Source organism: Mus pahari, chromosome 9 (assembly GCF_900095145.1).
Source record: "Mus pahari chromosome 9, PAHARI_EIJ_v1.1, whole genome shotgun sequence".
NCBI classification, from domain to species: Eukaryota; Metazoa; Chordata; class Mammalia; order Rodentia; family Muridae; genus Mus; species Mus pahari.
The window spans coordinates 25,663,856-25,690,882 of NC_034598.1; the positions used below are offsets into that span (position 1 = coordinate 25,663,856).

Genomic DNA, 27,027 nt, shown 5'->3' on the forward strand with positions numbered 1-27,027 from the left:
TGGAAGTGACTGAGGTTCGAGGTCTGCCTGAGATACGTGAATCCTCAGCTGCACAGCCAGTTGTCGACCTCTTTGGGCTACAGGAAACCCTTTCTTAAAAAAACTAACCATCACTATACAAGGAAGGCTCAGGCAGAATTACAGGTTCAGGGCCTTTCTGGGGAATTTGGTGACAGACACCCTTTTTCAAAAATAAATTAAGGAGTGGGCTGGGGGTGTGTGTGGGGGGAATGGTGGTATGCAGCTCGGAGGTACAACACTTGATATCAAGTATAAGGCCTTGGGTTCAATACCGGGGACTGCAAACAAAATCAATCCCTGCTCCCGCCCCCCAAACATTCTCCGAGGGGTTGAGGCAGAAGGTTGGGAGTTCCAGGTCTGCTGGGCAACACTGAATTGTGGTGACTCAGCATCTCAAAAACAAATAGTAATACTTAAAAGATGATTGTGAATGGGGGGCGCAAGATGCAGTTCAGGGCTTGATACAAGCCCGGGGCTGGATTCCTCACACGGCAAAGGGAAAGAGTTGCGTTAGATTCCGTTCAGCGCCTGACCTTGATTTAATCGCCAGATAAGGCTTTCTTTGATTACCACCACCCACGCCTTCCCGCCACCTTCCCAGGGCGTTTTCAGCCGGGTCCTCTTGGCACCCTCCCTCCCCGCAGGCGCGCTGCGCGACGCTGAGTCAGGCTGCGCCCAGTTTGGGCGGGGCCCGCGCCTGCGCACTGGCGTCTGCGGCGGGGTTGGGGGTAGATTTATATCCGTCTGGTCAGCTGACGCTCTGCATTGCAGCCTGCGGAGTGAAGCGGCGCCATGTACGCTCTCGCCCTCCTCGCCAGCCTTCTGGCCACCGGTGAGCTTCGAAGGGTCCCCTGGTCTGGCAGAGAAGGACGCTGTAGCGTCCCCTGAGTCCCGGGAACCGGGCAGTCCTGCGGCACGGGCCTCGCCCTCCGCTCGCTTCCCGGGGTGCGCTTAGGCAGGCCGCGCTGTGCGCAGGCGCAGATCGGGGCTGGTGGCGGAGGGGGACCTGTTCCAGATTCTCTGCAAACCCGAGTGGGGACGACTGGGAAGTGGGGGAGACGGCGTGTCCCTTGTGTGCAGGCCTTGTGCAAGACCTTGCGGGTGACTGCGCTTCTCCCTGGGATGGGGGTTGGGGGAGGTGACTCGGTGACCTCTTCCGCCGCTGTGTTGACCCTGTCCTGGTGTAGGCGATAGACATGGCCATGAAGCCCCATCCTGCAGGCCAGGTCGGCCCGTGACCTCTGTCCCAGACTTCACTCGTATGGGAGTTGCAGGAAGCGTCTTTCTGTCTGCCCGGGACCGGGGGTGATTTTTGGCTTCTGTGTCAACTCAGGAGCGTAGTAGGTCTTGGAGGGAGTTTTGTAGTCACCCTTGCATTGGAACTCTAATTTTTTGTTTGATCTGGCAAAGCCATTGGCCAGCCTTTATTTTGTAGCAAGTGTTTCTAAAATGATTCCAGTGATTTTTAAGAGTACTGCAGGTTGGCAAGGCAGCGCCAGGGGACCCACACTTGGAAGACAGAGGCAGGAGGATCTGGAATTTGAGGTCAGCCTGAGCTACACAGAAAGCTCAAGGCTAGTCTGGACTGTGTGTTGAGATTTTTTTTTTTTTTTTGCAAGAAAAATGAAAATAAATGCACTTGGTCCTGCTTGCTCTGTGTCATACCTAACTCGTGAGTTCTGATTCACCCACGCCACCAAAACCAGGCTTCTTTTTTCTCTTTCTGTAGTGTGGGGTGTTGGACTTGGATCATAACACACGGTAGACAAGCATCCTCTACTGAGTCACACTGTACCCCTCACCTGTTTCCTTGGAAAAATTATTTCTAATGCACATGTAGTTCATTTGACTGCAGTCTGGTTAACTGGGTTCCCTATTCATTGAGCGCTTAGGTAGATGGGAGGGCCCTATAATGGCCTTGGTCTAATGCCAAGGTCACACTGATACCAGGAAGAATGGTAGCTTGTCTTGACTGCCCACCGTTGAGTTGTTGGTTGTCTATGATGACTGTAACCCACGTGTGCTCCCTGAGGCTCTGAGGACTTATGGGCTCAGTGTGGCGCTACTGTAGTTCAGGGTGCCACTCAAACTCGAGAGATTTCATAGCTTGCCTTTTAATGATGTTCTGGGTGCTTAGAATGTTCCAGGTCCTGTCCAGTCTTCACAAAGCCCTGGAGGTACAGACACTTGGTTTTGATTACTCGCTAGCCCTGCAGTCTGACTGCCTTTCCCACCTAGACAGAAAACAAAGAATGCCAAAAGAATGAAAGGTCAGTTCAACTTCTTCGTAAGGAATGAGGACCGGTGCCCATTTTCAGGCCTCCTGGTAAAGAGAGCACTGACTCTTTTGATCTTCAGAAAACAAGTGCAGATGTGCATGCATGCACCCCAACACACACACACACCACACACACACACACACACACACACACACACACACGCCTGCCAAAAACCTGTGCAGAGTGTTATTATCAATGCATGCACTCTCCAGGCTAAGCCTAACCAGCGGGGGACATCATCTGCCACCTGCAGTGGTAGGGTTCCCCCCCCCCCCCCCCATGCTGCATCTTGCCTGCTTGCAGGATCCTGCAGTGCCAGATCAGATCTTAGTGCAGTGCCAGGACATACAGTTAGGGGATTGCTCCAGGTGCTGGCATGGGGCAGATGCTCTCACTGAAGCTGTCACTGGGGCCGTGGCTAACCTCTCTGATGTCTATGCACTCTGAGGCAGTATGTTCTTTAGAGATGTTGTAGCCTAGCCTGCAACAGCAACAGGAACCCCCAGTTTCACCTGCCAAGTTAATCCTGTTTAGCAAAAGGTAGTGCTTTTTTTTTTTTTTTTTTTTTTTTTTTTTTTTTTTTTTTTTTTTTTTTAAAGACAGGTTCCTGCTTGTACCCTAGGCAGGTTGGCCTCTAACTTAGTGTGCAGCACAGGTTAACCATGGAGCACAATCCTCCTGTTTCACATAGGGGAGTGCTGAGGTTACAGACGTGAGCCCCCATGCCTAGCTTCTCAGTTTTGTGTTTTGGGTGTCTGTCTGTGCCCAGTTGGGTACGCACACCTCTCGAAGGCTGGAGGAGGCCATCGTGCATACTCCATTACACTTTTCTGTCCTCCCTTGAGACCAGATCTCTCACTGAGCCTGGGAGAGAGGCCTGTAAGTCCCAGGCATCCTTCTATGCCTGCCCCCACAGCACTAGGCGAGGGTGTGGCCACTCCCTGTTTGTGTGGGTGCTGGGGATCTGAACTCAGGGCCTGTGGCTTGTGCAGCAAAACGCAGCCGTCTGCGCAGCTCATCTGGTCAGGTTCTTGAAGTGTATTGGACAAGTCAGTGTTTGGAAGTGTGTTGGGTTTGAGTTGGATGGAATCGTCTAGGACAGAGGAGAGTCTAGCCTGTGTGTGTTTGTCTGTGATGCTGTGAACTCAAAAGGCCTTACTTGTGCCTGGCAAGCACCCTTGGCTCTTAACCCTACGACTCCCATTTTTTTCCTGTGAAACTGGATCGTCCAGGCTCTTGGCAGGATCTGAAATGGACAGGAAGAAGGGCAGGTTGTCGTTCTATAGGCTTGGGGATGGTGCCTAATGACAATTACTGGGAAGTCCCTAAGGCCAAAGCCTGCTGCTTGGATAATGCCTGGCTGCTTTTTGAAGCAGGCTGTTGACATGAGTTCTGCAATACAGGCTTCTAAGTTCTTAAGCCTTGTTTCCCAGTTGGCCACCGGGCAGGAAGTTACAGACTTCCCACCATCCCTGTTATTGGGGATTGAACTCAGGGCTTCTCACATGTTAAGTAAGGCACCACAACGGACTTGTGGATTTTCTGTAAAAAGAACAGGCAAGAGCACCAATTACATTGACCCACTTGCTTGGTTTTGGTTTGGGACCAGGGATTGAATTTAGAACTTTGTGTTCACTGAGCACCCCGCTCTCCCATTGATCTACTCCTCTAGCTCAGTCTTAATTTTTATTTATTATTTATTTTTGAGACATGGTCCCAGTCACTTTTGTCCTGGAATTCACTGTGTGGATCAGGCTGGTCATGAACTCACAGAGATCCACCTGCCTCTGCCTCCTGACTTCTGGAACTGAAGGCCAGTACTACCATGTGGGACTCAGGGTCAGCCTTGAGCTCAGATTCCTCTTTTTGGCCTTGATTGCTTGCTGTACATCTCCAGTACTGAGGCTATGGGTGTGTACTGTACCCCTGTGCCTAGTTTCAAATGGCACTGTTTTATTTATTAGTTTATTGAAGGACCTTGTGACTGCGAGGCAGGCACTTTACTACAGAGCTGCATTCCCAGCCACTTCCAACTTTAAAATGTGGGTGCAGCCGGGTGTAGTCTCCCAGGCTTTTAATCGAAGCACTTGGGAGGCATAGGTAGGTGAGTCTCTGAGTTTGAGGGCGGCGTGGTCTATGTAGAAGTCCAGGACAGGCATTCTGCATAAAGAGACCCCTTTAATCCCAGCCCTTGGGGGCAGAGGGGCAGTTTCTTGAGTCCATCATGGTCTACATAGTGAAAGTTTGTCAAAACTAAAGCAGTGGTAGGTATAGTGGTTGGGTGGAGACTTGGGCATTATAAAACCATTAGATACTTTATTCATTGTTTTTTTCCAGATTCAATGAGGGTTCAGAGTATAAGTTCTTTGGAGTCTTGATTTTGAGACAGAGTTTTGCCATCTAGTCTTGGCTTGCCTGAAATTCGTTATGAATTTGCTGTCTTACTTCCTCTGCCTCCCAAGTGGAGATTTACAGGTGTGCAGAGCCACGCCCGAGTTTGAGTTTGGTAGTCCAGGTTGGGTATGAATGAGACAGTTGAGCGCCAACACTGTGGCCTTAGGCTAGGTACTTAGCCTCCGGATTTCTTCATATGCCACTGTGTTCATTGTTATACTCTTACTTCGCTGCCCTGAGGGTTTCATCAATTAGCATGGGGAAGTATTATTCACTACCCACACTGATATTAACACTGCTATTACCAGGTTGTATTTTCTTGTCCCACCAGCAGAAGTGTGGTGACCCTTTACCCTTGGCTTGGTGATTTTCCCAGGCCTCTTTCATTCAAGAGATGCTGTTTAGCAACGGATTTATTTATTTATTTATTTATTTATTTTTGGTTTTTCGAGATGGGGTTTCTCTGTATAGCCCTGGTTATCCTGGAACTTACTTTGTAGACTAGGCTGGCCTCGAACTCAGAAATCCTCCTGCCTCTGCCTCCCGAGTACTGGGATCAAAGGCGTGCGCCACCACGCCTGGTTTAGCAACGGATTTAAATGACTTATTGAGAATGTGTGTCCTGGGCATAATTACAGAGTTGGGAAAACAAGTCCTTAGCTGGTGCCTGACCTCCCCTCCCCCACATCAGTGGATCCCAGCTGCTTTAAGGTATCTAAACTCTTGGCCCTAAACCTGTTGTCACTGACTGGATCCGTCCCAAGCATGGCTTCCCCATACACATAGTTGCGTACAGAAAACAGACTTAGGGATTAGCCCGGGCCAGTTGTCTCCCCACTCCCGTCTTCCCACTTCACTCAGTAAGTACTGGGCAGCCTTTCCTCATTTCCTCTTCAGAACCTCACACACTGAGCTATGCCCACAGATCCTCCAGAAATGGTAGCACGCGGGCTGTTCTTGCTTCTTGATCTTTTTAGACACGCAAAAAAGTTGTGGGAGAATTACAGGGAACCCTGTGTATTCAGCGACCAGGTTGAGAAATAGACCATAGACAGCAGCTGCCCCTCAGCCCTGCTTGCTGTCTTCTTTTTGATTTCATTCATGAGACAGCATCACACTCTGACTGGATTGTAACTCACTGTGTTGCCCAGATTGGTCTGGAACTATTGGTAACCCTCCTGCCTCAGCAGGAATCACTCATTCCTCCTGCTCTCCAATGCTTTTGGTTTACAGAGGAGTTAGTTACAAAGGCTGCATGGCCAGTTCCTATAACCCTTCACCTACCTAAATCTGTGTGTGTGCACTGCTTTCATTTTTGGCTTAAGCAACAGGGATAAAGGAGGCTAATTGCTTCTCCCAGGAGGAGGAATCTCTTCCTGGCTTGCAATCTGCTCTGTCATTTCACTAGGCGGGCAGGGTGGGGCTTAGGGAAGACACTAACTTATTGACCAGAGTGCAGATTTCGCAGGGTTTTTTTTTTGTTTGTTTGTTTTTTAAACCCAAATTACCCAGTAGTCTCAATTCTTGTTTTAGTAGTCTTGTCTAGTTGTCATGTCCCCTAGTGACTTAGAAATGGTTGTGTGTGTGTGTGTGTGTGTGTGTGTGTGTGTGTGTGTAGTGGTTCCGGTGCTGATGTGCTGGTAAGGTAGCTCAGCCTGTAAAAGTTCTTGCCTCTAGGATTGGAGTCTGATCCCCAGGTCTCACAGAGTTGGGGGAGAGAACTGACTTGTAAGTTGTCTGACCTCCACTTGCATGTATGCCTGCATGCACACAGATTTTTATAACAGTAATGTGTGAGCTTGAGTCCTCCTCCTGTTCTCTAAGTCTGCTCACAGGGAGCTGGAACTCTGCTCTCCCTGGGCTGGCCTCACCTTGCCCTGGAGCCCTTCAGCTTCATCTTCTTCTGAGCCTTACTGGGAAGCTACTCACTGTCTACAGCTTACACAGCCTGTGGGCTCCATCCTTGACTCACTGGGTGAAAGGAAGAGAAACTCCTCCCTCAGGTTGCCCTTTGACCTCCAGTGCCTACTGTGGTGAGGGTGTATGCATGCACAAATAAACAGATGTGATTGGGGCTGGAGACATGGCCCAGTGGTTAGGAGCACTGGCTGCTTTTGGAGAAGACAGAATTTGATTGCCAGTGTCTATGTGGCAGCTCACAACTGGCTGTAGCCCTAGTTCCTGGGAACTGGGTGCCCTTTCTTGGCCCCCACTGGCACTTCTATATATATAAATAAGATAAGTCTTTAAAAAAATAGTGTCAGGAGCCGGGCGTGGTGGCACACGCCTTTAATCCCAGACTGCCTCAGACCAGTGGCAGTCTTCCTGTTTCCTTTTCTAGTGTTGGAGTTACAGCTGTATGCTACCCTACATGGCCTGTCTGCTCCCCTGTCTCATCCATCCGGCTAGTCCTGCTAAGCAGTCAGTGCCTACTGCTGGGCTATATTCTCAGTTCTCTTATTTTGAGACAGGGTCTCAATGAGTGTCATAGGCTGGGTTTGAACCCTTGTCCTGTAGCCTTGGCAGGCCTTGGATTTGTTATCTTCTTGCCTTTGTCTCCCGAATAGCTGGGATCACAGGCCAGTGTTTTCATGCTCACCAAGTATCAGGATTAAATGTTATGTTCTGGTGGTAATGTTAAGACATTATTTCTGGGAGTTGACAGATCTAGAGTTTTCTAGATTTCTTTGGGTTGAGGTGAAATGCTAGTTTTCATGGTCGTTTGTGGTCAGCTTGGAGGGATGTCCCCTCCAGTGCCTGTGGGTTGTAGGACCCAGGAAGTGAGGTGAATCTGAAAAGGGAACCAGCTATAATTTGGGGAAGTAATTTTCCCCACACTTCTAGAAAGCAGCAGTTCTCTGGTTCTCAGTTTGGTTTGGGTGGGCGGTGCATGGGGGGCTGCAGGAAAACTCTCGTGATGCATGACGGTGTCACCATGAGCCCTGCCTTTGTCCATGCTAGTAACAGAAAGAGCCTAATTCAGATCCCAGCGGGGAGGAGAGGTTTCCTTTGGGACCCTTATGTGTAGAAGCTATGCAGGCTCCAGAGAGATGTCGTTCTGTGGATTGCTGCTTTCGACGTTGCTCCCCTTGTCCCTCATGTGTGTTTGTCTGTGTGTGCATATGTGGCTGTGTGTGTTTGTGGGGATAGAACCCAGCATTTGTGCACACTAGGCAAGGCTTTACCACTGAGCCCTGTTCTCCTCAAACTTGACACCTAGCCCCTGTCACTTTAACACAGCTGCTTTTGTGTTCAGTCGGTTGCGCCACATGTCAGATGCTCCTGGAAGCAGCAGCTGTATGAAGAGAAGCTGGAGGTATTCCTCCTAACCATCTTCGGGTCTCTGGGACCTGTCTTTAAGACTGTGTACCTTGAACAGCTTCTAGCCAGGGTCCACAGCCAGAATATCCAGTCCTTCCCGAGGTGGCTCACGTGTTTTCTACTCAAGGCAGGCTGGCTTAGTCCTCATGGCAGCAGTGGGAGAGGCAAGCAACCAGCTTGGCTGCTGTGCCATTCTAGCAGCCTGCCTTAATGTAGGTCAGGAGGGGAGGGTTGAGATGATAGCTTTCTGTTTTCAAACAGAGGAAACCCAGAGTGACATTGTAGGTGGCACACTTGTCTCTGAGACCTTCTCTGTGAGCAGTCACACAGGTCAAGCATTCCCCTCTTGGTAGGGTGTGTCTGGTGGGTCCCCTTCAGAAATGTCAGTGCCAGGGCTATATGGCTTGGTGTGCAGGGGTCCATTCTGGTGGGTGGGACTGGCTGGCTGGCTGGCTGAGTCTGTTTCCCAGCCTGCGACTTGCTGGCCCTGCAGTGGAGCACTGTAACAGATGAGCAGCTCTCCTGAGGTTCCAGAGCCATGCCAGGGCTATAGAAGCATGCTGCTGAGCCTCTGACCCTTGCCTCTCCCTTCTCACCTGGCTGGAGCCTTCCTTCAGGGCAGGCCCTGCTCGTGGCCAGAGCACACTGCAATCTTATCTAAGTGTATGGAAGTTCATCTCATCATCACCTGATGTGTGGCCATTTGAAAGGAGAGCTGGTCAGGACCCTTTGGGCTCTCACAAAGTCAGATTGGGCTACACACAGCTCAGGTTCTGTAAGCAAGGCTCTAAGGAGACAAGTTGCAGTGCCAGTGAAGGCATCTGGAAGCCCAGCTAAGTGGAGAGACTGGCACTGCAGTATATCGAGTTCCCCCGGAGAAGTTGCTGCAAGTGGGACTGAAAGCCACTCTGCCTCTCCTGTTTCTAAGCAACTCCGCTGATGCCATAGTGATGCTTTCCCCAGGCAGCAGATACAGTAAGCTGTGGAATGCAGTTGCTCAGGGAGGCTGAACATTTTCTCTTTTGGTAACTAAATTCAATTGGTATTAGCACAGGTTACATAAAATTGTTAAAGGAAGGGGGCCGGAGGATGGCCCAGATAAAGAGGCTATTCGGCAAATAGCGGGCAGGTGCATGCTCTAGACAGGGTGGTGCCCTCGGCGGGGGCGAGCCTCATAGGTGAGAAAGATATGTGGAGATGTTTGGTGAACAAACTGATTAGTTGATTATGCATGCACATTAGTAGGATGTGACTTCGACTGCAGAAACCAGGGACCTAAAATTAGAACTCCTGAAGTCCCACAGAACTCCTGACACGGTCTCTTGGGAGCCTGGTGGTCTAGGGACTCTGTTTCACGCTTGGCATCTTTTCTTCCTTCATGGTTCAAGATGGCTGGTGAGGTCCCAGCCGTTGCGTGTACGTTTCATGGAAGATGTAAGGGCCTCTCATGAACAGACCCTGTTGCATAGGAGACTGACTGCAAAGTATAGTCTTCCATCCTGCCCACGGAATGCTGGGAATAGCTTGTCTTCTGCACAGAATAGTAGCTGCCGTAAGCAGTTGTAAGGCTTATTCTGACTTTAAAAGTAACTTGAGGAAAACCAGTTTTCTGCTGAAATGTAAATTCTACAACATGAGCCTCTCCCCCTTTGGGTTCCTGTCCAGGCTCACAGTCTACACTTGGCCACGTAGATCTCAGACCTTCCCAGGTACCAGAGGCCCTCGCATGCTTTCTAGTTTCATCTCCACAGATGGTCAGCGTGAGCAAGTTGTCAGGGTTAGTGTACAGCCAGACAGGGTTGGGTCCTGGCTGGTCTCAGGCTGTAATCATTGCCCTTCCAGAAAAGGAGAAGCTTCTGTAGTTTGGGGAAGAGCTTGCACATGTGATGGGTTGCTGGACTGGAGGGGAGGCTTAGCAAGCATGAGGACCTGAGTTTGATCCCTAGAACCTGCAAGCCACCAACTGTGGTGTCTAGTCTTAGCTCGGGGAGGCAGAGACAAGTGGATCTGGGGCTTTCTGGTCAGTCAAGGTCACATGGTAACACGTGAGCCCCAGGTCCTAGTGAGAGAGAGGCCTTGTCTCAGAAGAATGGCTCCTGAGCAATGACACTCGTGACTGAACTTCACACATACCATGCATGCACACACAAGTGCACACATAAGTAGGTTCCAGGTATGTTCCGAACAATGAGTCTGGTGTGTAGGGAGCTCCCTGAGGGTAATCAACAGGTAGCACTGCCCAGTGTTCTGAGTCACAATGGCACTGCTTGTTTCTTGCTGGACCTTCCTCCTGCCTTATTTGGAACTTGTTTAGCTCCTGGCAGGTGTCCTGGGTTCACTTCCCTTTGCTTGACTCTTGGGGCTTGGGGTCAGTGGCTAGCAGCCTCGAGGTTGTCAGGGTTACAGAGCTCTGTGCTCTCATGTCTGATTAAACATCCAGTTCTAATCAGGAGAATGGGTCACCAGGAAGACCTGCTGCTGTCACAGCTGCAGATGACAGTGGCACTCACTGTGTGACTGCACATGTTTTACAGGTGTCAGGTAACGCTTAATACCATATGTGCAGTGTTAAGAGACCAAGGTCTCCAGGGCATGTAACTAGAAGTGAGTTCCACCTAAATTAAGGCCAGGCCACTCCAGTCAGGCTGGGGTGGCATAGGGTGCCAGTTACAGTCCCTGGGAGATGAAGGGGTGATGGTTGTGGTGAGCTCAGGCAGGTGAAGTGTTTGTGTATGATTAGATCATCTTGACATTGTCATCATTTTCATGTCTCCTGACATCAAAAGCTTTGGCTTTAAGGGTGCACACACAAGCTTGGAAGAGCAGTGGCTCACTTAAGGCTGTTTGGATAGCAAGTGACAGAGCTAGACTGGGAGACAGGTCATGTCTCTTCCATGTCACGTCTAATTAGACGTTGCTCAGTGGTAGTTCAGTGGTAGAGATGGGTTGAAGTCTCAGTCTGAAGCTTTAGATCTTCCACAATGCCTCAAGAGTGCCTGGACCACAAAAGGTTCTGAGCAGTTCCTGCCTCCCAGCCTTCTGGGGTGTGTGTGCTGTGTGCGTGTGTGTGTGTGTGTGTGTGTGTGTGTGTGTGTGTGTGTGTGTGAATGGTTGAGGGTGGGTGGGCAGTAGGTATGCATGTGCCATGGTGTGAGTGTGGAGGTCAGAGGTCAACTTTCGGGGGGTTTTCCTACCATATGGGCTCCAGGCATCTGGTTTGGGTTGCCAGGCTTGGCCGAAACCACACTTTAGCCATTGTATCACCCTGGCTGAATCTTGTTAAGTAGTACCAACTGGCTTCCATAATCTCCCTGCCTCAGTCTCCCAATTATTGGACTTTCAGGTATAAGCTACTACACCTGACTTCTATGAGTGTTGTTGTTGTTGTTGTTGTTTTTAATAACACTTATATGTATAGACACATAACCCACAGCGTATAAGTTGTGAGAGTCAGTTCTTTCCCCAGTGGGGCTATGTGGGAAGTGGGTGTGGCCGTAGCTGCGGCCTTGTGAGCCAAGACGGCACCCTGGTTCACTGCCAAGCCCCGTGATTCCCTGCTTGATTGCCAAAAACCTGATTATGCGCACCTGAGTGATTACATGCTGGCCGCCTGACATCTAGCGTCTTTCAGCATGATATTGAGTCCCTGGCCTATCAACACCCACCCTGTCTTCGTGCATGGCTCGTGAATAGAGCGTGCTGAATGCTGATTTGATGATGAGTGATGAGAGACGAGCGCAGAGGGTGGAAGGGGATAAATTGGGCGATCCCAGAATAAATAAAGAGCTAGAGCTGAGGAGAAGCGGAGAAGCAGAGGGGAGAAGCTGAACTGCTGTAGAGAGCTGGGGTGAGCTGTAGAGAGAATAAAGGAAGCCGAAGCGGGAAGCTGTGAAAGCTGCTCAAACCCTGCCTTGGCGTAAGTGTAAGTGTCGTCTTTGCCCCACCTCTGCGGGATGGAGGCTGGGGTGCGCGGCAGGGCTAGAACATCCCTCCTATTCCCCCCCCCCCTGTAGCTTGGCAGTAAAGCACCTTTAACTGCTGAGCATCTTACCAGCTTTCTGGGAGTGTTTGGAGTCTCTCTTCTAGGGCTGCCATGGAACCCGGCTCCAGACAGCTATCCTTAATACCGTATAATTATGGTGATACCTAGTTTTATTTTAGGTTATTTTGTTATTACATTACTTGCCCGGACTGAGGATTGAACCTGGTCCCACATGTGCTAGGCAAGCACTGTTTGCCACTGAGCTGTATCGACCTTTGTAGATACCTTCTGTTTCGTTTGAGACAGGGTCTCATCTCACTATGGCCCTGCCATTGCCTCCCAGTGCTGGGATTAAGGTTGTGTATCCCCGTGCCCAGCTTTGGTTTTGTGCTTTTGAGAGTCAGGGTTTCTATGAGTACTAGGCTGGCTTTGTACTTAACTGCCCCAGGCTAGCCCCAGCAGTCCTTCTTCCTCAGACTTCAGAGCTGGGATTACAGGTGAGTGTCACCATTGTTATTTAGACAGGGTTTCACTTGGTAATTCTGTGTTTTATGTGTGTGTGTGTGTGTGTGTGTGTGTGTGTGTGTGTGTCAAGCTGGCCTTGAATTTACAGAGGCCTTTGGTGGCATCTCTATCTCTTCATCTCAGCTCTAAGAGAGGCTACCGCAGGAGGACTTGAGTTTGGGATAAGCCCTGCTGTGTATAGAGATCTTGTCTCAGAAGACTGAAAGGGGAAGGGAAGACAAGGGTCCCCACCCCCACGGGAAACGTGTTGCTGCTCGGGCTTTGATTCCTGGGCCAGGCCCTTGAAATGTAGAGTTTAACTTGTATGTGTGTGCTGAGTGCTCTTCATATCTACAAGGACATGGGTAACAGCAGGTTGAATCAGACTCTGCTAGGAGCTCGGGCAAACAGTCTGAGAACTTTCTTAGAGGTAGCTGGCCAGCCGCCGGAGAAGGAAATCAGTTTTAAGGACTGAATGTTGCAGGCTTGGAGGCCAGAACATTCAGAAAAATGTCCAAAAAGTGAGCATTTCTCAAATGTCAAAAAGTGGTTTCGGTTCGTTTGTTGAAAAAGATTTTTATTTTTGATTTTGTATGTGGACATGACTATGGGTGCCCATGGAGGTCAGAAGAGTTAGATCTTCCTGAAGTGAGTTATAGGCATTCGGGTCTGCTGCAAGAACAGTGTGTGGTATCAGCCATCTCCCCAGCCCTGAGTAATTATCTATTTATTGATAAATACCCTGGGGTTGGATGTCAGTGCCTAACAAGACAACCCAACTCTTTCCTTGGTGTGTCCCTTGTTGGGTTAAGGCTGGCCCTCTGACTTTAGTTAGTTGCACAGTGCCCTGGGGTCTAGAAACATCCAGAACAGCTCCACTCCCCTGTCATAGGCAGGACAGCTCCTTCGCGTGCCTCTGAGATGTTTTCCCTGCTCTCTTATCATGTGGGTCCTGGGGTTCACCTTGGACTGTCAGGCTTGCTCCCAAGCACCACCCACTGAGCCAACCCCTCCCCCACATTATTTTCCTTTTGAGATAAGAGGCTCACAACTCAGACCATTCTCCTTTCCCCACCTCCCTAAAGTACAGTTTATAGGCGTGCCGTGCTGCCACACTCGGTGTTCCCACTTCACTTTGCAGTGGGGTGCCCTGCCGGTGTCTTCCCTTTTCACAGCCTTAGCTCTTGTGGTTGAAGTGCAGATGTGAGCTTCTGTTCTGTGCCCTCACATCCCTAGCCACTGCTGGGATGCTGCCCATAGGGGGGTGGGCCTCTGTCTTAGGGACAACTCACTGGACAGTGTGCTGGGGACTGAGTTGGTTACCTGGATCTGTGTCAGGGTTACTTTCAGACCTCAGTCACCAGGCTAAAGCAGGCTGGCTGAACGTGATTTCCGTGTCACGTTCCTGGAAGGCAAAACAAGCATAGGGTCTGCTGTGGCTCGGGCTTGTGATTGCAGGCTATGTTCCCAGAAACCTGATGGCTTTGGTCATTATAGCAAGTTGCCGGTAAAGACAGAAATAGGCGGTGTTAGCAGTCAGTGTTAGTTAGCCTGCTTCCTGGTCTGCTGGGGTTCAAGCCTGCCGGCCTCTGGTTCCTCATGTGCCTGCAACTAGGCACCATATTTTCCCTCACTGGGGTAGTACCAGGCAGTGTGGTTTTTGCTTTGGAACATGGTTCTGTAGCTCAGGCTGGCCTGGAACCCAGGGTAGGCCTCGGGCAGTACGTACAGCTTAGCTCTTAGGAGCCTTTGCCAAGTGACCCCTCCACCCCCCACTACTCTTTCAACCTGAGTTGGCCTCTGGGAAGTTGAGCTTGAGAACATGATGCTTTTGTGAGTTGGGGTGTGTGTGCGTGTGTATGTTTGTGTGGTGGCCAGGAAGGCTGGAGTGCGGGCAGAAGGTGCAGGATCGTGTGCCCAGCTCCTTAGTTCATTCCCTTAGTCTTTAGGAAGAGCCTGCTCATGAATCCCTGTGTGGGGTACATGTTTGTGGGATACAAGCATGGACTCCCTGGGTGTCCAAGGTGAAGCAGTGTGGCCACGGGGTTTTCATGGTTGATTGAAGCCACGTGCCTCTTGTTTTCATCAGAGGTTGGGGCAGCATCCTGATACCTGCCAGCGTTTGGTCCTCATGTTAGCCCATCTTGTGTCTGATAAAATCCTCTGTGTAGCCCAGGCTGGCCTCAAAATCTCACCATCCCCTGCTTCAGCCTCCTGAGTGCTATGATTACTCCAGTCAGATTTTGAGGACTCAAAACCTGACACTAGACAGGACACATGCCTCCTGTCAGTTCCATGACTTAGGGCAGGCTCTCCCTGGCCAGCCATTCTGTGATGCAGTCTGCATTTCTTGGGGTAGGGAGGCCCAGTGATGGCTCAGCCAGCATGCAGAGCTAATCCTTAACTCTGCATACTTATGTGTTGGGCGGTTCTCCTTTAGCTCTGACCAGCCCTATCCAGGACCCGAAGACATGCTCTGGGGGCTCAGCAGTGCTGTGCAGAGATGTGAAGACGGCGGTGGACTGCGGGGCCGTGAAACACTGCCAACAGATGGTCTGGAGCAAGCCCACAGCGGTGAGTGCCCACTCCCGATGTCTGTGAAGAGCACTTTGTCCTGCTCTCCTTGGAGACAGGGCCTGCGCCTGCCCCTGCCCCTGCCCCTGCCCCTTACCTTTCCTGCCCCTGCTCCTGGTTGTACCCCACTTACCTTTCCTGCCCCACAGGCACCTTGTCTCTTGGTGACCCACTCCCCTGTGGGCCTTCAGTCTACCCCTCGCCCCAGGGGAGGGCTGGTGGGTCGTGGAGCAGGCACAGGCATACCCAGCATTCATCACTCATCTCAGGAAGTCCAGATTCCATCTGCTCACCTTCCCTGTCCCCTCCAGGCTGGCCAATGACTGAGCCCTGAGACGGCTAGCTTTGCTGTAGCTGCACTGGGGAATGGCTGCTGCCTTTACCACGATGGTGATAGATGAACATGCCACTGTGGGGCTCTGAGATGTGGAGGGAGACGGGCAGACGTCCCACGCGTTCTTCTGTGTACCTCAGAGACCAAGCAGAGAATGACAGGGCATTCTAGGACCCGCCGGTGGGGTGGGCTGAGTGTGACTTAGTGGAGACTGGGTTCTGGGAGCCCAATTTTAGCAAGAGAAGAAAACTTGAATAAATATGGCCTAATGAGTCACTCACCTTGTGGCCAAAACTTAAATGTGGGTTCTCACTTGTTTTCAGTTATGGTTTGAGCATTGCTTTCTCTTAGCAAGTTTCCCGTGCATCGTGTGGAGGCTGCAGTGACTAGGATGGCACCTTGGGGTGGGGTGGGGGCACTGTCATCGTGTGAAGTGTCCAGACATACAGAATTCTCTCTCATGTTTCTTCCTGTTAGAAATCCCTTCCTTGCAACATATGCAAAACTGTTGTCACTGAAGTTGGGAACTTGCTGAAAGATAATGCTACTCAGGTAAGGTACTGGGGAGGAGGGTGGGTGTGGGCTGTGATGGAGGTTGTGTGTCTTTAGGGGGTCTGTGCTTTGGGGGGTCCAGAGAGGAACAGGATTGGCCAAGGGGTGGCAAACACTGATGTCTGGCTTTCCAGGACATTCAGACTTGACAGTGCAAGTTTATGTTCTTAAAGATTGTATTTTGAATTTTTAAAGGTTTATATAACTCCTTTTTATGTGTATGAGTGTTCTGCCGGCATGTGTAGGTTTGTACCATCTCTGTGCCTGGTGCTCAGGAAGCACACAATTCCTTTTTTTTTGAGGCAGGGTGTTCCTATCTCAGGCTGCCCTCAAAACTAAGTTATGCCTGTCTCTGCCTTCAGCGTGCTAGGATTAAAGGCTCTAGCCCTGGCTGTTCTGTTAACCCAGGGCCTTGCTAGCCAGCCCAGACTTTCCTTGAACTTTCTGCCTTTTTGCCCTAGCCGTCTGAGAGCTAAAATATGGGCCTGTACCATCACACCCAGCTTACACACTGCCATTTGTCAGTATGTGGGCGTATGGAGGCCGAGGTTGACTGTGTCTCTTGACTTAACTCATTTCAGCTAGACTGTCTGGCCAGCTGCCCTGCCCCTTTGGATCTGCCTGTTCTGATACACAAACTTACTGCCCCGCCTCCCCCGGCACTGGGGAGCCTTTGTCAACCCTGGCTTCTGTATATATGGATGCTGAGGGTACAGCCTTCCTGATCGTTGCTGGGTCACTGGTGGGGTCACTTCTGCCTGTGCTGTGTCCACTTGCAGGAGGAGATCTTGCGTTACCTGGAGAAGACCTGTGAGTGGATTCGTGACTCCAGCCTGTCAGCCTCGTGCAAGGAGGTGGTTGACTCTTACCTGCCTGTCATCCTGGACATGATTAAGGGCGAGATGGTAGGTGATTGGGCAGGGCCCTTTAAGGCACTCCTAGGTCCCAGAAGGGCCAGTGTGTTCGTGTTTGCGGCTATGGGTTTCTCCTGCAGCAGCCCTTCTTCATAGGGCTCCTTGCACCAAGCACTGTAGCACCGTGGGTTTCCTGTCTGTGGTTTTCTGTCTGGGCCAGGTGCCTTGCATTCCTGACTCCTGCGGGAGTTGATAGGGAGAAATGGGTAGCCCGTGTCAGGCCTTTATGTCTAGAGCAAGCGCATGGCTTCATCTCTGTGAATGCAGAAGTCACGAGTGACCGTGAGATGCAGGGTGGGGTCAGCTACTAGGATACTCACTTGTCAGTCAGCAAGTGTGTACTGTGCCCAAACTGGGTGCCAGGAGCCAGGAACCAGGAGCGAACCAGGAGCTAGTTCTGTAGAGTCTGAAAGGCTTTCAAGAAGGGACATTCTGAAGAAGCCAGCCAGTGGGGCTAAGAGTGCCAAAGATAGAGCCAGGGGGTTGTGAGGAAGGTGTTGGTTTGACCCACAAAGCCTTCTGTGTCCCATGGAAAGACACCCAGGAAGGACAGCACAGGAGGGGCGGTGGCGACAGATGGAAATTGTGTTTTGAAAGATGGATGGGCTGGCCAAACTCAGAGGGGGATACAGGAGCTTTAAGGACTGGGAACAGCATCCAGGTCTCTGGGAAATTTGCTGAAATGGCCACACCAGGAAGCAGGTTGAGCGGGATAGAAGCAAGTGTGAGCCACAGTGAGAGATGAGGATTTGTGAGCCAAAAGGAAGATGTGTATGTGAAGTCAGTGGGGTGCCTTAGCTTGCAGCTGTGAGCACACTGGCCATGCATCGGTCTCTGACTCTTCCCCTCTCCTCGGCGAAGAGCCGCAGTGATTGGGGAGGGGGGGGGCTGGGAAGCCTGCAGGTTAGACACCTGGTGTGAGGGAGGAACTGACTGGATGACAACAGGCCGCTCTTGCCTTTGGGAAGGGCTCTCAGCTGTCTCTTTTCCTTTCCAGAGCAACCCTGGGGCAGTGTGCTCTTCGCTCAACCTCTGCCAGTCCCTTCAGGAGTACTTGGCCAAGCAAAAGCAGAAACAGCTTGAGTCCAACAAGATCCCGGAGGTGGACATGGCCCGTGTGGTTGCCCCCTTCATGTCCAACATCCCTCTCCTGCTGTACCCTCAGGATCGCCCCCGCAGCCAGCCCCAACCTAAGGTTAGCTGAGGGTGGGTGGAGTCGGGGCAAGGGCTGCAGAAGCGCCACAGCGCTGGACAGAACACAGGCTCTCCCTTCAGGCCGTGCCCCACTGCCTGCCCTTTCAGTACTTTGACTCGGGCGAATGGCCGTGGGTTAAAAGCCTGGCTGCCAGGCGCTGCTGATCCTGTCTAGTTCTGCGGCTGCTGTGAGATGTGGCGCTCTCCCTGGAGTTGCTGCTGTCCTCTTGTAGGCTGACGAGGACGTCTGCCAGGACTGTATGAAGCTGGTGTCTGATGTCCAGACTGCTGTGAGGACCAACTCCAGCTTTGTCCAGGGCTTCGTGGACCACGTGAAGGAGGATTGTGACCGCCTGGGGCCGGGCGTGTCTGACATAGTAAGCCTCTATCTACCCCCACGGTTTGGATAATCTTCTGAGCTAGGGTGGGCAGGTGACCTTCCCAGTGGCCCCGAGGAAGGTGCATCAGGGTTTCTCCGGTGCGTTTAGTGAGACCTAGATGTAATTTTGGTTAGTTGAATCTGCAGTGGAGGAAAATCACGTTGGGAAAGCTGTTTTTCCCCTCTGTCACCATATGCACTAAAACGTGTACCACGCACGACACATGCACGGCTGTCAGAGGACAACCTGTGGGAGTTGGCTGTGGGTCCTCAGGGATACAACTCAGTCTGTCTGGCTCCATGGCATCCCCCTTCCAGGCAGTGGGGATGTGTGGTAAGCAGCTTGAAGGACATTGAGTTCTGTGGTCTCAGAGCTCACTTAGTGCCCGAGAGCCTGTGAATGGCCTTGGAAGATCCCTACAGGTGTTTTGCAGCTATGTTCTCATCTTGCTAACAGTGGTCACTCTGGCCTTGGGAGGTGTTTGGGCTATCAGACACTGAGGACTATCAGACACAAGTCTCCTGTTCTGACATCTCTATGGGTTTTTTGTTTGTTTTTTTTTTAATAGGGAGTAGAATAACCAAATTGCTGTTTTTATCTTAGAAAATCTTGAGGAGACACTTAGATCTATTCTGGGAATTGTTGTTCCTTGTGAGAGCAGGTCTCTGTGTCGCCCAGGCTGGCCTCGGCCTCTGGTTGCTGGGATTAGAAGCCCGTCCATGTCCGTCTGCAAGTTACCAATTGGCACTGTTGAAATGCCAGTTGGGCTGTGGTGAACTGAACCTCTGTCTCTCTGCAGTGCAAGAACTACGTGGACCAGTATTCTGAGATCTGTGTCCAGATGATGATGCACATGGTAGGTATGCGGGACCTCCGTTCAGCGTTCGCATTGGTGACTCCATGCTTTGGGATCCCCCCTTTCCACTTGAGGGCCAGAGTAAAACTTCTCCTGATCCCGCCCATCCTCCTCCCACAAAGTCTTCTGTAGCTAATGTGATCCCGGACTGCCCTGGTAGCCTAGGTCTGCTAGTCTGTGCATGCATGAGCTGGCTATCAGGGTGCTAGTGTCTGGCTGAGCGCTGGGATCTGTATCGGGGTAGCGCGCCACTAAGCGGGTGGGAGATTTTAAAGGGAGTGTTGTGGTCAGGAGAAAGGAATCAGCTACAGTTGCAGCTTGGTTCCCTAGCTAAAATGGCATCTGGTAATGTCCAGGGAATGGGGTGGGGGGCTCATTGCCCGTGAGAGGTGGGACACATGGGGCATGGGGACATCTAGACTTGGACCATGCTGACTTGGCTGATGTGGCTGGCAGAGCTGAGTGAGTGGGCGAGATGCCCTGGTCTCCCTCTCTCACGGACTGCCTGAGTCCTTACTCATGCTTGAACCTGAGCCCTTTCCTGCTTTGTGTATACTTACCATCCAGCTGCTGGGCTAACCTGCTGCCCAAGCGGTCCATCTGGCCGGGTGGCTTGTTTGCAGTGCTTGCTCATGCCCCAAACACACATCTAAAGACAGCGTGTAAAGCCTCCATGCTAGAGATCTCTCTAATGTGGAGCGGCCAGGTGAAGTGCTCCCTGCGGGGTAACTACTCGTTTTCACTGAAAGGGGGGAAGGGTTTGTTTTTTTTTTTTTTTTTAATTTTTTTCTGTATCAAATTATTTGGGTTTTGAAAATATACCAATGAAATCATTTTGTATGCCATCTTAGTTTAATTTGCCCTTTTTCCTAAAAATAATAGCCTTTTTCATTTTATAAAAGGGGAAATACAGTTTAGTTTGCCTTTTCCCCTAAAATTATTGGTCTCAGTTTCTAGTTCTTACGGCGTGTGGCTGCCCAAATGCTGGGGTTAAATGACCACTCCCTACTAGTCAGTACTCCTGTATGTGGCTTCATATTAAGCCACAGTATGGATAGAGCATAATTCATATGACTTTCTATGACCTTTGTGAGTATGGCAGACTGCCTCTGGGGTGACAACATCCTTTCAACCATCCCTGTTTGTCACTTAGGGTAACTGCAGGTGGAATTCCCCGCCTTCCAGCTGGCAGCTGGCCTGAGGTTGTGGAGTCTGCTCTGTGTAGCCCTTAGGAAGGCCAGAAAACTTGTGATGAGCTCTAGGTGGAGGCCCTTCACCAGGACAGTTTCCAGCAGCCACAGTGCATGCTGTCCCGTCGGGGCTGGACTAGCTCTCGGCCCCATCCCTCCCTCCCAGCCAGGGTGTTGCCCTTAATCGCAATGACATCCCTCTGCCAGGTTAACTAACTGCTCGATGGTGGTTTTAATTTCTCTTAACTGCTGTGTCCTTTCCTTTCTCCTTGTCTCCTCCGATTTCCCGTTTTTTGTTCACCAGCAGGATCAGGTATGTGGCAGGGTTTGCTTTCGGTAGTAGTCTGCTGCTTCTAGTAGCCGGCTCTTCTCTCTCTCTTATTTTATTTTTTGTTTTTTTTATTTTTATTTCTTTATTTTTGGTCTGGCATGGTGAGCTCTGACAAAGGGTGTCCCTGTATGTCCTTTCCCTCAGGTCCTGGGGGCCAGAAGGTGTAGCTATCAGAGCCTATGCCCAAGTCAGCACGTAGCATATCACCAGTCACCAGGGGGCGGTAGCAAAGGCCGAAAGCCAGGGCCCTGACAGAACACCGTGTGTCTTTTACAGTGGGTGGCATTGCATGGCGTAGCACTGTCCCCTCACCCCAGTGCTTCTGCATGAGCAAACTAGATGCAGACAGTGGCCTGGCCTACTGGATGGAGAGCCCTGCACATGGCCTCGCGATTGTGGCTTCTGCCCTTTAGAGAGCGGGTCTTGGGGCACCTAGAGCCTCAGGGATGGCATGCTGTGGGAATCAATGTTCAGTCCATCCTGGCTGAGCCAGTGCCCGTTTGGGTTTGTTCTGAACACTACTTCCAGGCTCTGAACACTGCTTCAGACAGATAGCCCTCCCTCCCTGAATCTTGCCCACCCCCACCACACCCCCCTTAAAAAAGGTTTTGTACCTTTAGTCTCCCTCTGGCCTTGATCTCCTAATTGTAAGGTGTGTTAAAGACAGGGAGTGTAGGAGCCTGCCCTCAGCGTACCTCAGTGTACGTGCTCATTCTCAGCCTCTCTGCTCCCATGCTGGGCTCAGCTGAGGGCTGCCACGGGCGGTTCACAACAGCACACAGGGTCTGTGGATGGGGGCTTGCTCTTGGCTTTCGCAGTGTGGTGGTTAGAATATTCACACTCACTTCTCTCCAGCTTGGTGTCAGGATGGTGAGAGGGGATCTGTGCGAAGCCCTTGTGGTGAAATGCCTTGTCAGCTCAGGTCCTGGGCTCTCACATGCACTGTGTACAGTTGTGAGCACAGAATATGGCTTCTGGGAAAAGTGGCCTTTCTTCCCCTTAATGTACCAATTTACATGGAACTGTCACTGAAAGGGGGGGGGGTTCCATGTGATTTTCATTCTGACATAGTCACTTTGGGCTTTCTGTGAGATCATGGGCCTTATAGTTCCCATCCAGAGAGCTTACCTCTGACAGTGAGCTGGCATACGTAGCCTGGCCATGCTTGGGAGTACAGAAAGTGCTAGAAGACAATCCTACGGTGGCCCTGACAGTACAGGGGCTGCCTGAGGGGTGCTTCCTCTAGGTGGAACTGGGTGTACATGAACTGCGAGGCCCCAGTCCTGTGCTCTGCTGTCTAAGGAAGGGTTTGAGGGCAGCACACACAGGCTGTCTAACAGAGGCCATGCTTTCTTCAGCAACCCAAGGAAATCTGTGTGCTGGCTGGCTTCTGTAACGAGGTCAAGAGAGTACCAATGAAGACTCTGGTCCCTGCCACCGAGGCCATTAAGAACATCCTCCCTGCCCTGGAGATGATGGACCCCTATGAGGTACCTTCTGTTGCTGCTCTCTGCCGACTGAGGCAGATACCCACCCCATCCTTCCATGTCGTCACATCCTCTCCAGGCCCTGCCTGCCTTCTGACTGTATTTCAAGTTGAAACCTGGGGGGAGTTCTATGAGTGCCCATAATCTAGATCCCAGCCCCACGCCTTTGGGAAACTCTTACTCCTCCGCAGAGCCTGCCCCTGGGTTGAGGGCCTGGCTCCAAGCTGACTACTGTGCATGCGCTTCCGGGTCTTGTCTCTCAGAGCCACAGCACAGACTGGGGGTCCTGGAACATGGCTGAGGCTGGGGCAGCAGCTCCTTGGGCTTGTAGCCTGTGGATGTACGTAGGCAGTCCTGTGTCCTTAGAGCCTTCCTTGGCCAGGGTATACTGAACATGACAGGGTCAGGTAGTATTCTGGGATGTCCTGTGTTCCTGGGATAGAAGTGCCTGCTCAGGACCTGATGCCTTCACACAAGAAGCATATACGAATTCTTCTGATTCAAGATTGCCTGTGGTGTCTGGTTACCAGCTTTCTTCTGTTCCATCTCCTGGGCACATTCCTGGTTCTGGGACACCCATGGTGTCTGGCCTTCAGCATTCTTGTTCTGTCTCCCCAGTTCTCAATGTGTAGCAACAGGAAAGGGCGAGGCTTCATGGAATAAGGGAATTGTTGGGATCGCTGCCTCCTCCCTCTCCAGTTGATGGAGAGAAGGCAGAATCCTTAGGATTAGGGGTTCCAGTCTTTAGAACACACTGCATTTCTAAGGGCCTGCTGGACAGCAGAGATGGGAGACTGTAGGTACGGAGGTCTCCGGCCACTACCATGTTACCAGGGTGGACTCTGAGCGAGTTTCAGTTGGCAGATACACTGCCTGCCATCTACCTCTCCCATGTGATCAAAGGGTGACGAAGACATGAAATGCCCAGGGGACATCTGTTCTAACACTTGATGAAGTATGGCACTAGGGTGGTTTGGGTTTATAGGGGCCATAGGAGGTTGAGGAAAGGGGCAGGCATCCGACCATGTAGCTAGGGGATTGCACTTGGCACTGACAAAGCCACCCTCACCTTGCATTTAGTGGGCCTTGAATGGGAGGCTCTTGGCGCTGTCCTTTTTGCTATTCTGTGGTAAGAGCATGCCTGAGGGGTCAGGTCCCAGCGTTACAACACTCTCCTCTTGTCCTTCACAGCAGGACCTGGTCCAGGCCCACAATGTGATTTTATGCCAGACTTGTCAGTTTGTGATGAATAAGTTTTCTGAACTGATTGTCAAGAATGCCACTGAGGTATGCTGGCCTCCTTGCATGGGGGAGGGGAGGAGTGCTCTGTACTGCAGTCAGAAGGTGCGGGGGGGGGGGGTTCTCTAGGGAGGGCTGTGGCACCCAACAGCTCCTGGCATGCCTAGCATCTCTTCTCTCTGTCCAGCTCCAGTCTGATGCACCTTTCACCTCTTTCAGGAGCTCCTAGTTAAAGGTTTGAGCAAAGCATGCACACTGCTCCCCGATCCTGCCAGAACCAAGTGCCAGGAGGTGGTGGGAACATTTGGCCCCTACCTGTTGGACATCCTTATCCATGAGGTGAACCCCAGCTCTCTGTGCAGTGTGATCAGCCTCTGTTCTGCCCGCCCGGAGTTGGTGGAGGCGCTTGAGCAGCCCGCGCCAGCCATTGTATCTGCACTGCCCATAGAGCCCGCACTGCCAAAGCAGGCCACACAGCCCAAGCAGTCGTCATTGCCCAGTAAGTCCACAGCACACTGAGGGAGGAGGGGGTCGCTCTCCATTAAGGAGCACTTGCCAGTGTTAAGCCCTGTGTCCTCCTTTCTGTAGCCCGTGTGCCTCCTCAGAAGAATGGTGGGTTCTGTGAGGTGTGCAAGAAACTGGTCCTCTATTTGGAACATAACCTGGAGAAGAACAGCACCAAGGAGGAGATCCTGGCCGCACTTGAGAAGGGCTGCAGCTTCCTGCCAGACCCTTACCAAAAGCAGGTACGGGCGTGGCCGTTGACTGCTAATGCTCCAGTGTATGTGTGGGGGTGGGGGTGGGAGCTCTGTGCTCTAGGCCTGAGGCTGAGAGGCAGTGAGCATGTGGAGCCATAGAAGGAGAAGGCCTTAGGGTAGCGACCAGCCTCTGGATCCTGGGTTCTGAGAAGTCAGGGTCTCCGGTGGACACAGCCAACACTGTGACCCGTGTCCCTTTCCTTGGCAGTGCGATGACTTTGTGGCTGAGTATGAGCCCGTGCTATTGGAGATCCTCGTGGAAGTGATGGATCCTTCCTTTGTGTGCTCGGTAAGCCTCACCAGATGCCGGGGCCTTGTGGCAGCGTGGATGGAGTGGGGCGGGGAGGGGAGCGGAAGAGCCAGACCTCTGTCAGTGTGGAAGCGCTTCAGTCTCCGCTCTGAATGGGGCCTGGCAGGGCAGCTCATTTCCCGTTGTTTGACACACAGAAAATCGGAGTCTGCCCTTCTGCCTATAAGCTGCTGCTGGGAACCGAGAAGTGTGTCTGGGGCCCTAGCTACTGGTGTCAGAACATGGAGACTGCTGCCCGGTGCAATGTGAGTGTCCCGACGGCTCCTCCAGTGTGCTGGGGGTCGATCGCCTCATGGAAACAGGAGGCTCTAACTGTGCCTCTAACAAGTCGTCTTGTCGGGGATGGCTGAGCTCAGGGCTTGCGTGGCTGTGCTGCTTGTCCTTTGAGCCATCCCCGTGTCCCCGGGTATTGTCTTACCAGCTTCATGCACAACCACCAGGGATTGCACCAAACCTGTGGGGCCCATGGTCCCTGCCTCTGCACTTGGTGGCTGACGGAGGACTAGCTCAAGCCTTGAAGGCTTGGTTCAAGGGTGCTCCACAGGGTGTTTGTGAGCAGCCCTGGGGGCCGGGCTTGCTTTCCTGGTGGGGTATTGATTGGTCTTGGCCTCTGGTGCACAAAGCTTTGTCGTTCCTTCTCAGGGACATGAGTCAGCCGGGCCCCCGCCGGCCCATCTGTGCTATCACACCCCATGGGTACCATGCGGGCCTGAGGCTGCCCCTCTTGAGCTCTTGCTCATTGCTATAGGATTTTTCAGTCAAGCAGCAGGGACTGGGGACTGGAGTCCTAGTGCAGGAATGCGCTTACATGACAGCAAGGGACTGTGCCTCTGGTTCTGTGCCAGCGTTTTAAGAGATCTCAAAGCTCTGAGGCCACAGGTCCTGCTTTGATAGTATCCTAGGTTCTTAGCTTCTGTGACGTCACACTTGGAGTGATGCTGACAAGCAAGTGAACCGTGAATGCTTGTCTTGTCTGACCTAACCTGTCTCCTTTCTCCTCGCAGGCTGTCGATCATTGCAAACGCCATGTGTGGAACTAGTTTCCCAGCTGCAGAAGTCGCCTACTTGTGGGTCTAGGGTAATGAACACATAGATCTATTTGACTTAATAAGTAGGAACCCCCTTTGTCCTTCCCCCATCTCCTCCCTTACTGTAGCATTTCTGTCATGTAAGAGGTGCTGACAGCCAGTTCCGTGTCCCCTTTCTGCTCGAAGGATGAGGATACCTTGGGCATCAGCTCCCCAGCTGCCCTTTTCACCCACCTGCTGGAGGGGGGTGGTGAGCCAGAGGGCAGGAGCATTTTCTGAGCCCTTTCTTGGTGTGGGGATCTATGGCCATCTCCTACCATGAGGGAGCTACCCAACTTCCTGTGGTACCAAGGAGTTATTTTGGATGATTAGAAGCACAGAGTGATCAGGCCTTTAGAATGATGGAGTGGCCATTGCCATAGCACAGAGATTTCAGAAGCACCTGCAGGTGGCTTGCTTGGGATGTTGCTGTCCCTGGGTCAGCCCTTCATTCTGCTTTCCTGTCTTCCCGTCTGCCTTGTTGGGGTTCTGTGGGATAGGGTGGGGAGGGGAAACTTGTGAATGTAACTTGCCTGTGCCGTGTGATGGTCACGTGGGCCTGGTCTTTTGTGTGTGAGGCCCTTGGACCGTGTGGCCTCTGCCTGGCTGTTTGGGGTCCTGCACGGCTTTCCCACCTGTAGCTCTTGTTGACCTGCCTGTTCGCCTCATGAGTGAAGCGTCTGCCTGGCAGTGGGCCATGAACTGAGGGGTCTCTGTGTAGAGTAGAAGCTTCCTGTGCCTCTGGTTGCCTGGAGACAGCCGGCAGGATGGGCATGTGCAGTTAAATGGACCTAGATTTTGTTTTGCACTAAAGTTTCTGTGACTTAATAAAGTTCTGTTAACCAGATCTGGCCTTGTGTCTCCTTGATACCTCAGCCAGAAGAGAGTGGATTCTGGGTCCCCTTCCCCTTCAGCTCTTAGCAGCCGCTCTGGCCAAGGGGCTCCCTCCCATCCCCCCAGGACCTTCATACGGCACCAAGTCAGGGTACTGCTGGTTCCATGTGAGTTGCTTTTCTTTTTAAATAGAGCATTCCAGAGACTTTCACTGAGTATCAGTTAAACAAAACCTGGAGGAAATCTTGAGGGAGTAACTTAATTTAGAAAAGGGATACACACAAACACTCTACATTCAAAACCCAGGGGGACATCAGTCATGTCTGTCACCTGGGCACCTCAGGACGACGAGGGGAGATGGGGTGGATGCTTTGCTCCCTCATCCACTGGTGTGTGTGCAGGGGCAGAGCGCCACCCTGATGTCCAGCAGGCAGAAGTGCGGTGGGGGCTTGGACTGAGGCAGGGGTGGGCCAGCTGGGTTGTCAGTTCTGTGCTGGACCCCTGCT

The 27,027-nt window shown here is 51.8% G+C and overlaps 1 protein-coding gene across 3 annotated transcripts; it reads left to right on the forward strand.

The window, feature by feature from the left end:
- The first annotated feature begins 699 nt into the window (after positions 1-699).
- On the forward strand, positions 700-26,534 carry Psap (prosaposin). 3 transcript variants are annotated; one of them, XM_021204426.2, is made up of 15 exons: positions 700-853; positions 14,942-15,075; positions 15,887-15,961; positions 16,741-16,866; positions 17,873-18,070; positions 18,303-18,446; positions 19,249-19,305; positions 20,800-20,808; positions 22,185-22,316; positions 23,505-23,600; positions 23,772-24,051; positions 24,141-24,298; positions 24,519-24,599; positions 24,758-24,865; positions 25,625-26,534. In XM_021204426.2, exons 1-15 carry the CDS (start codon positions 814-816, stop codon positions 25,658-25,660), a joined length of 1,674 nt encoding a protein of 557 aa, XP_021060085.1. In that variant the 5' UTR covers positions 700-813; the 3' UTR covers positions 25,661-26,534. The 3 variants fall into 3 exon arrangements, with proteins under 3 accessions (XP_021060085.1, XP_021060086.1, XP_021060087.1); XM_021204427.2 differs by having other exon boundaries at positions 20,803-20,808; XM_021204428.1 differs by lacking the exon at positions 20,800-20,808 and having other exon boundaries at positions 25,625-26,532.
- The last annotated feature ends 493 nt before the right edge of the window (positions 26,535-27,027 follow it).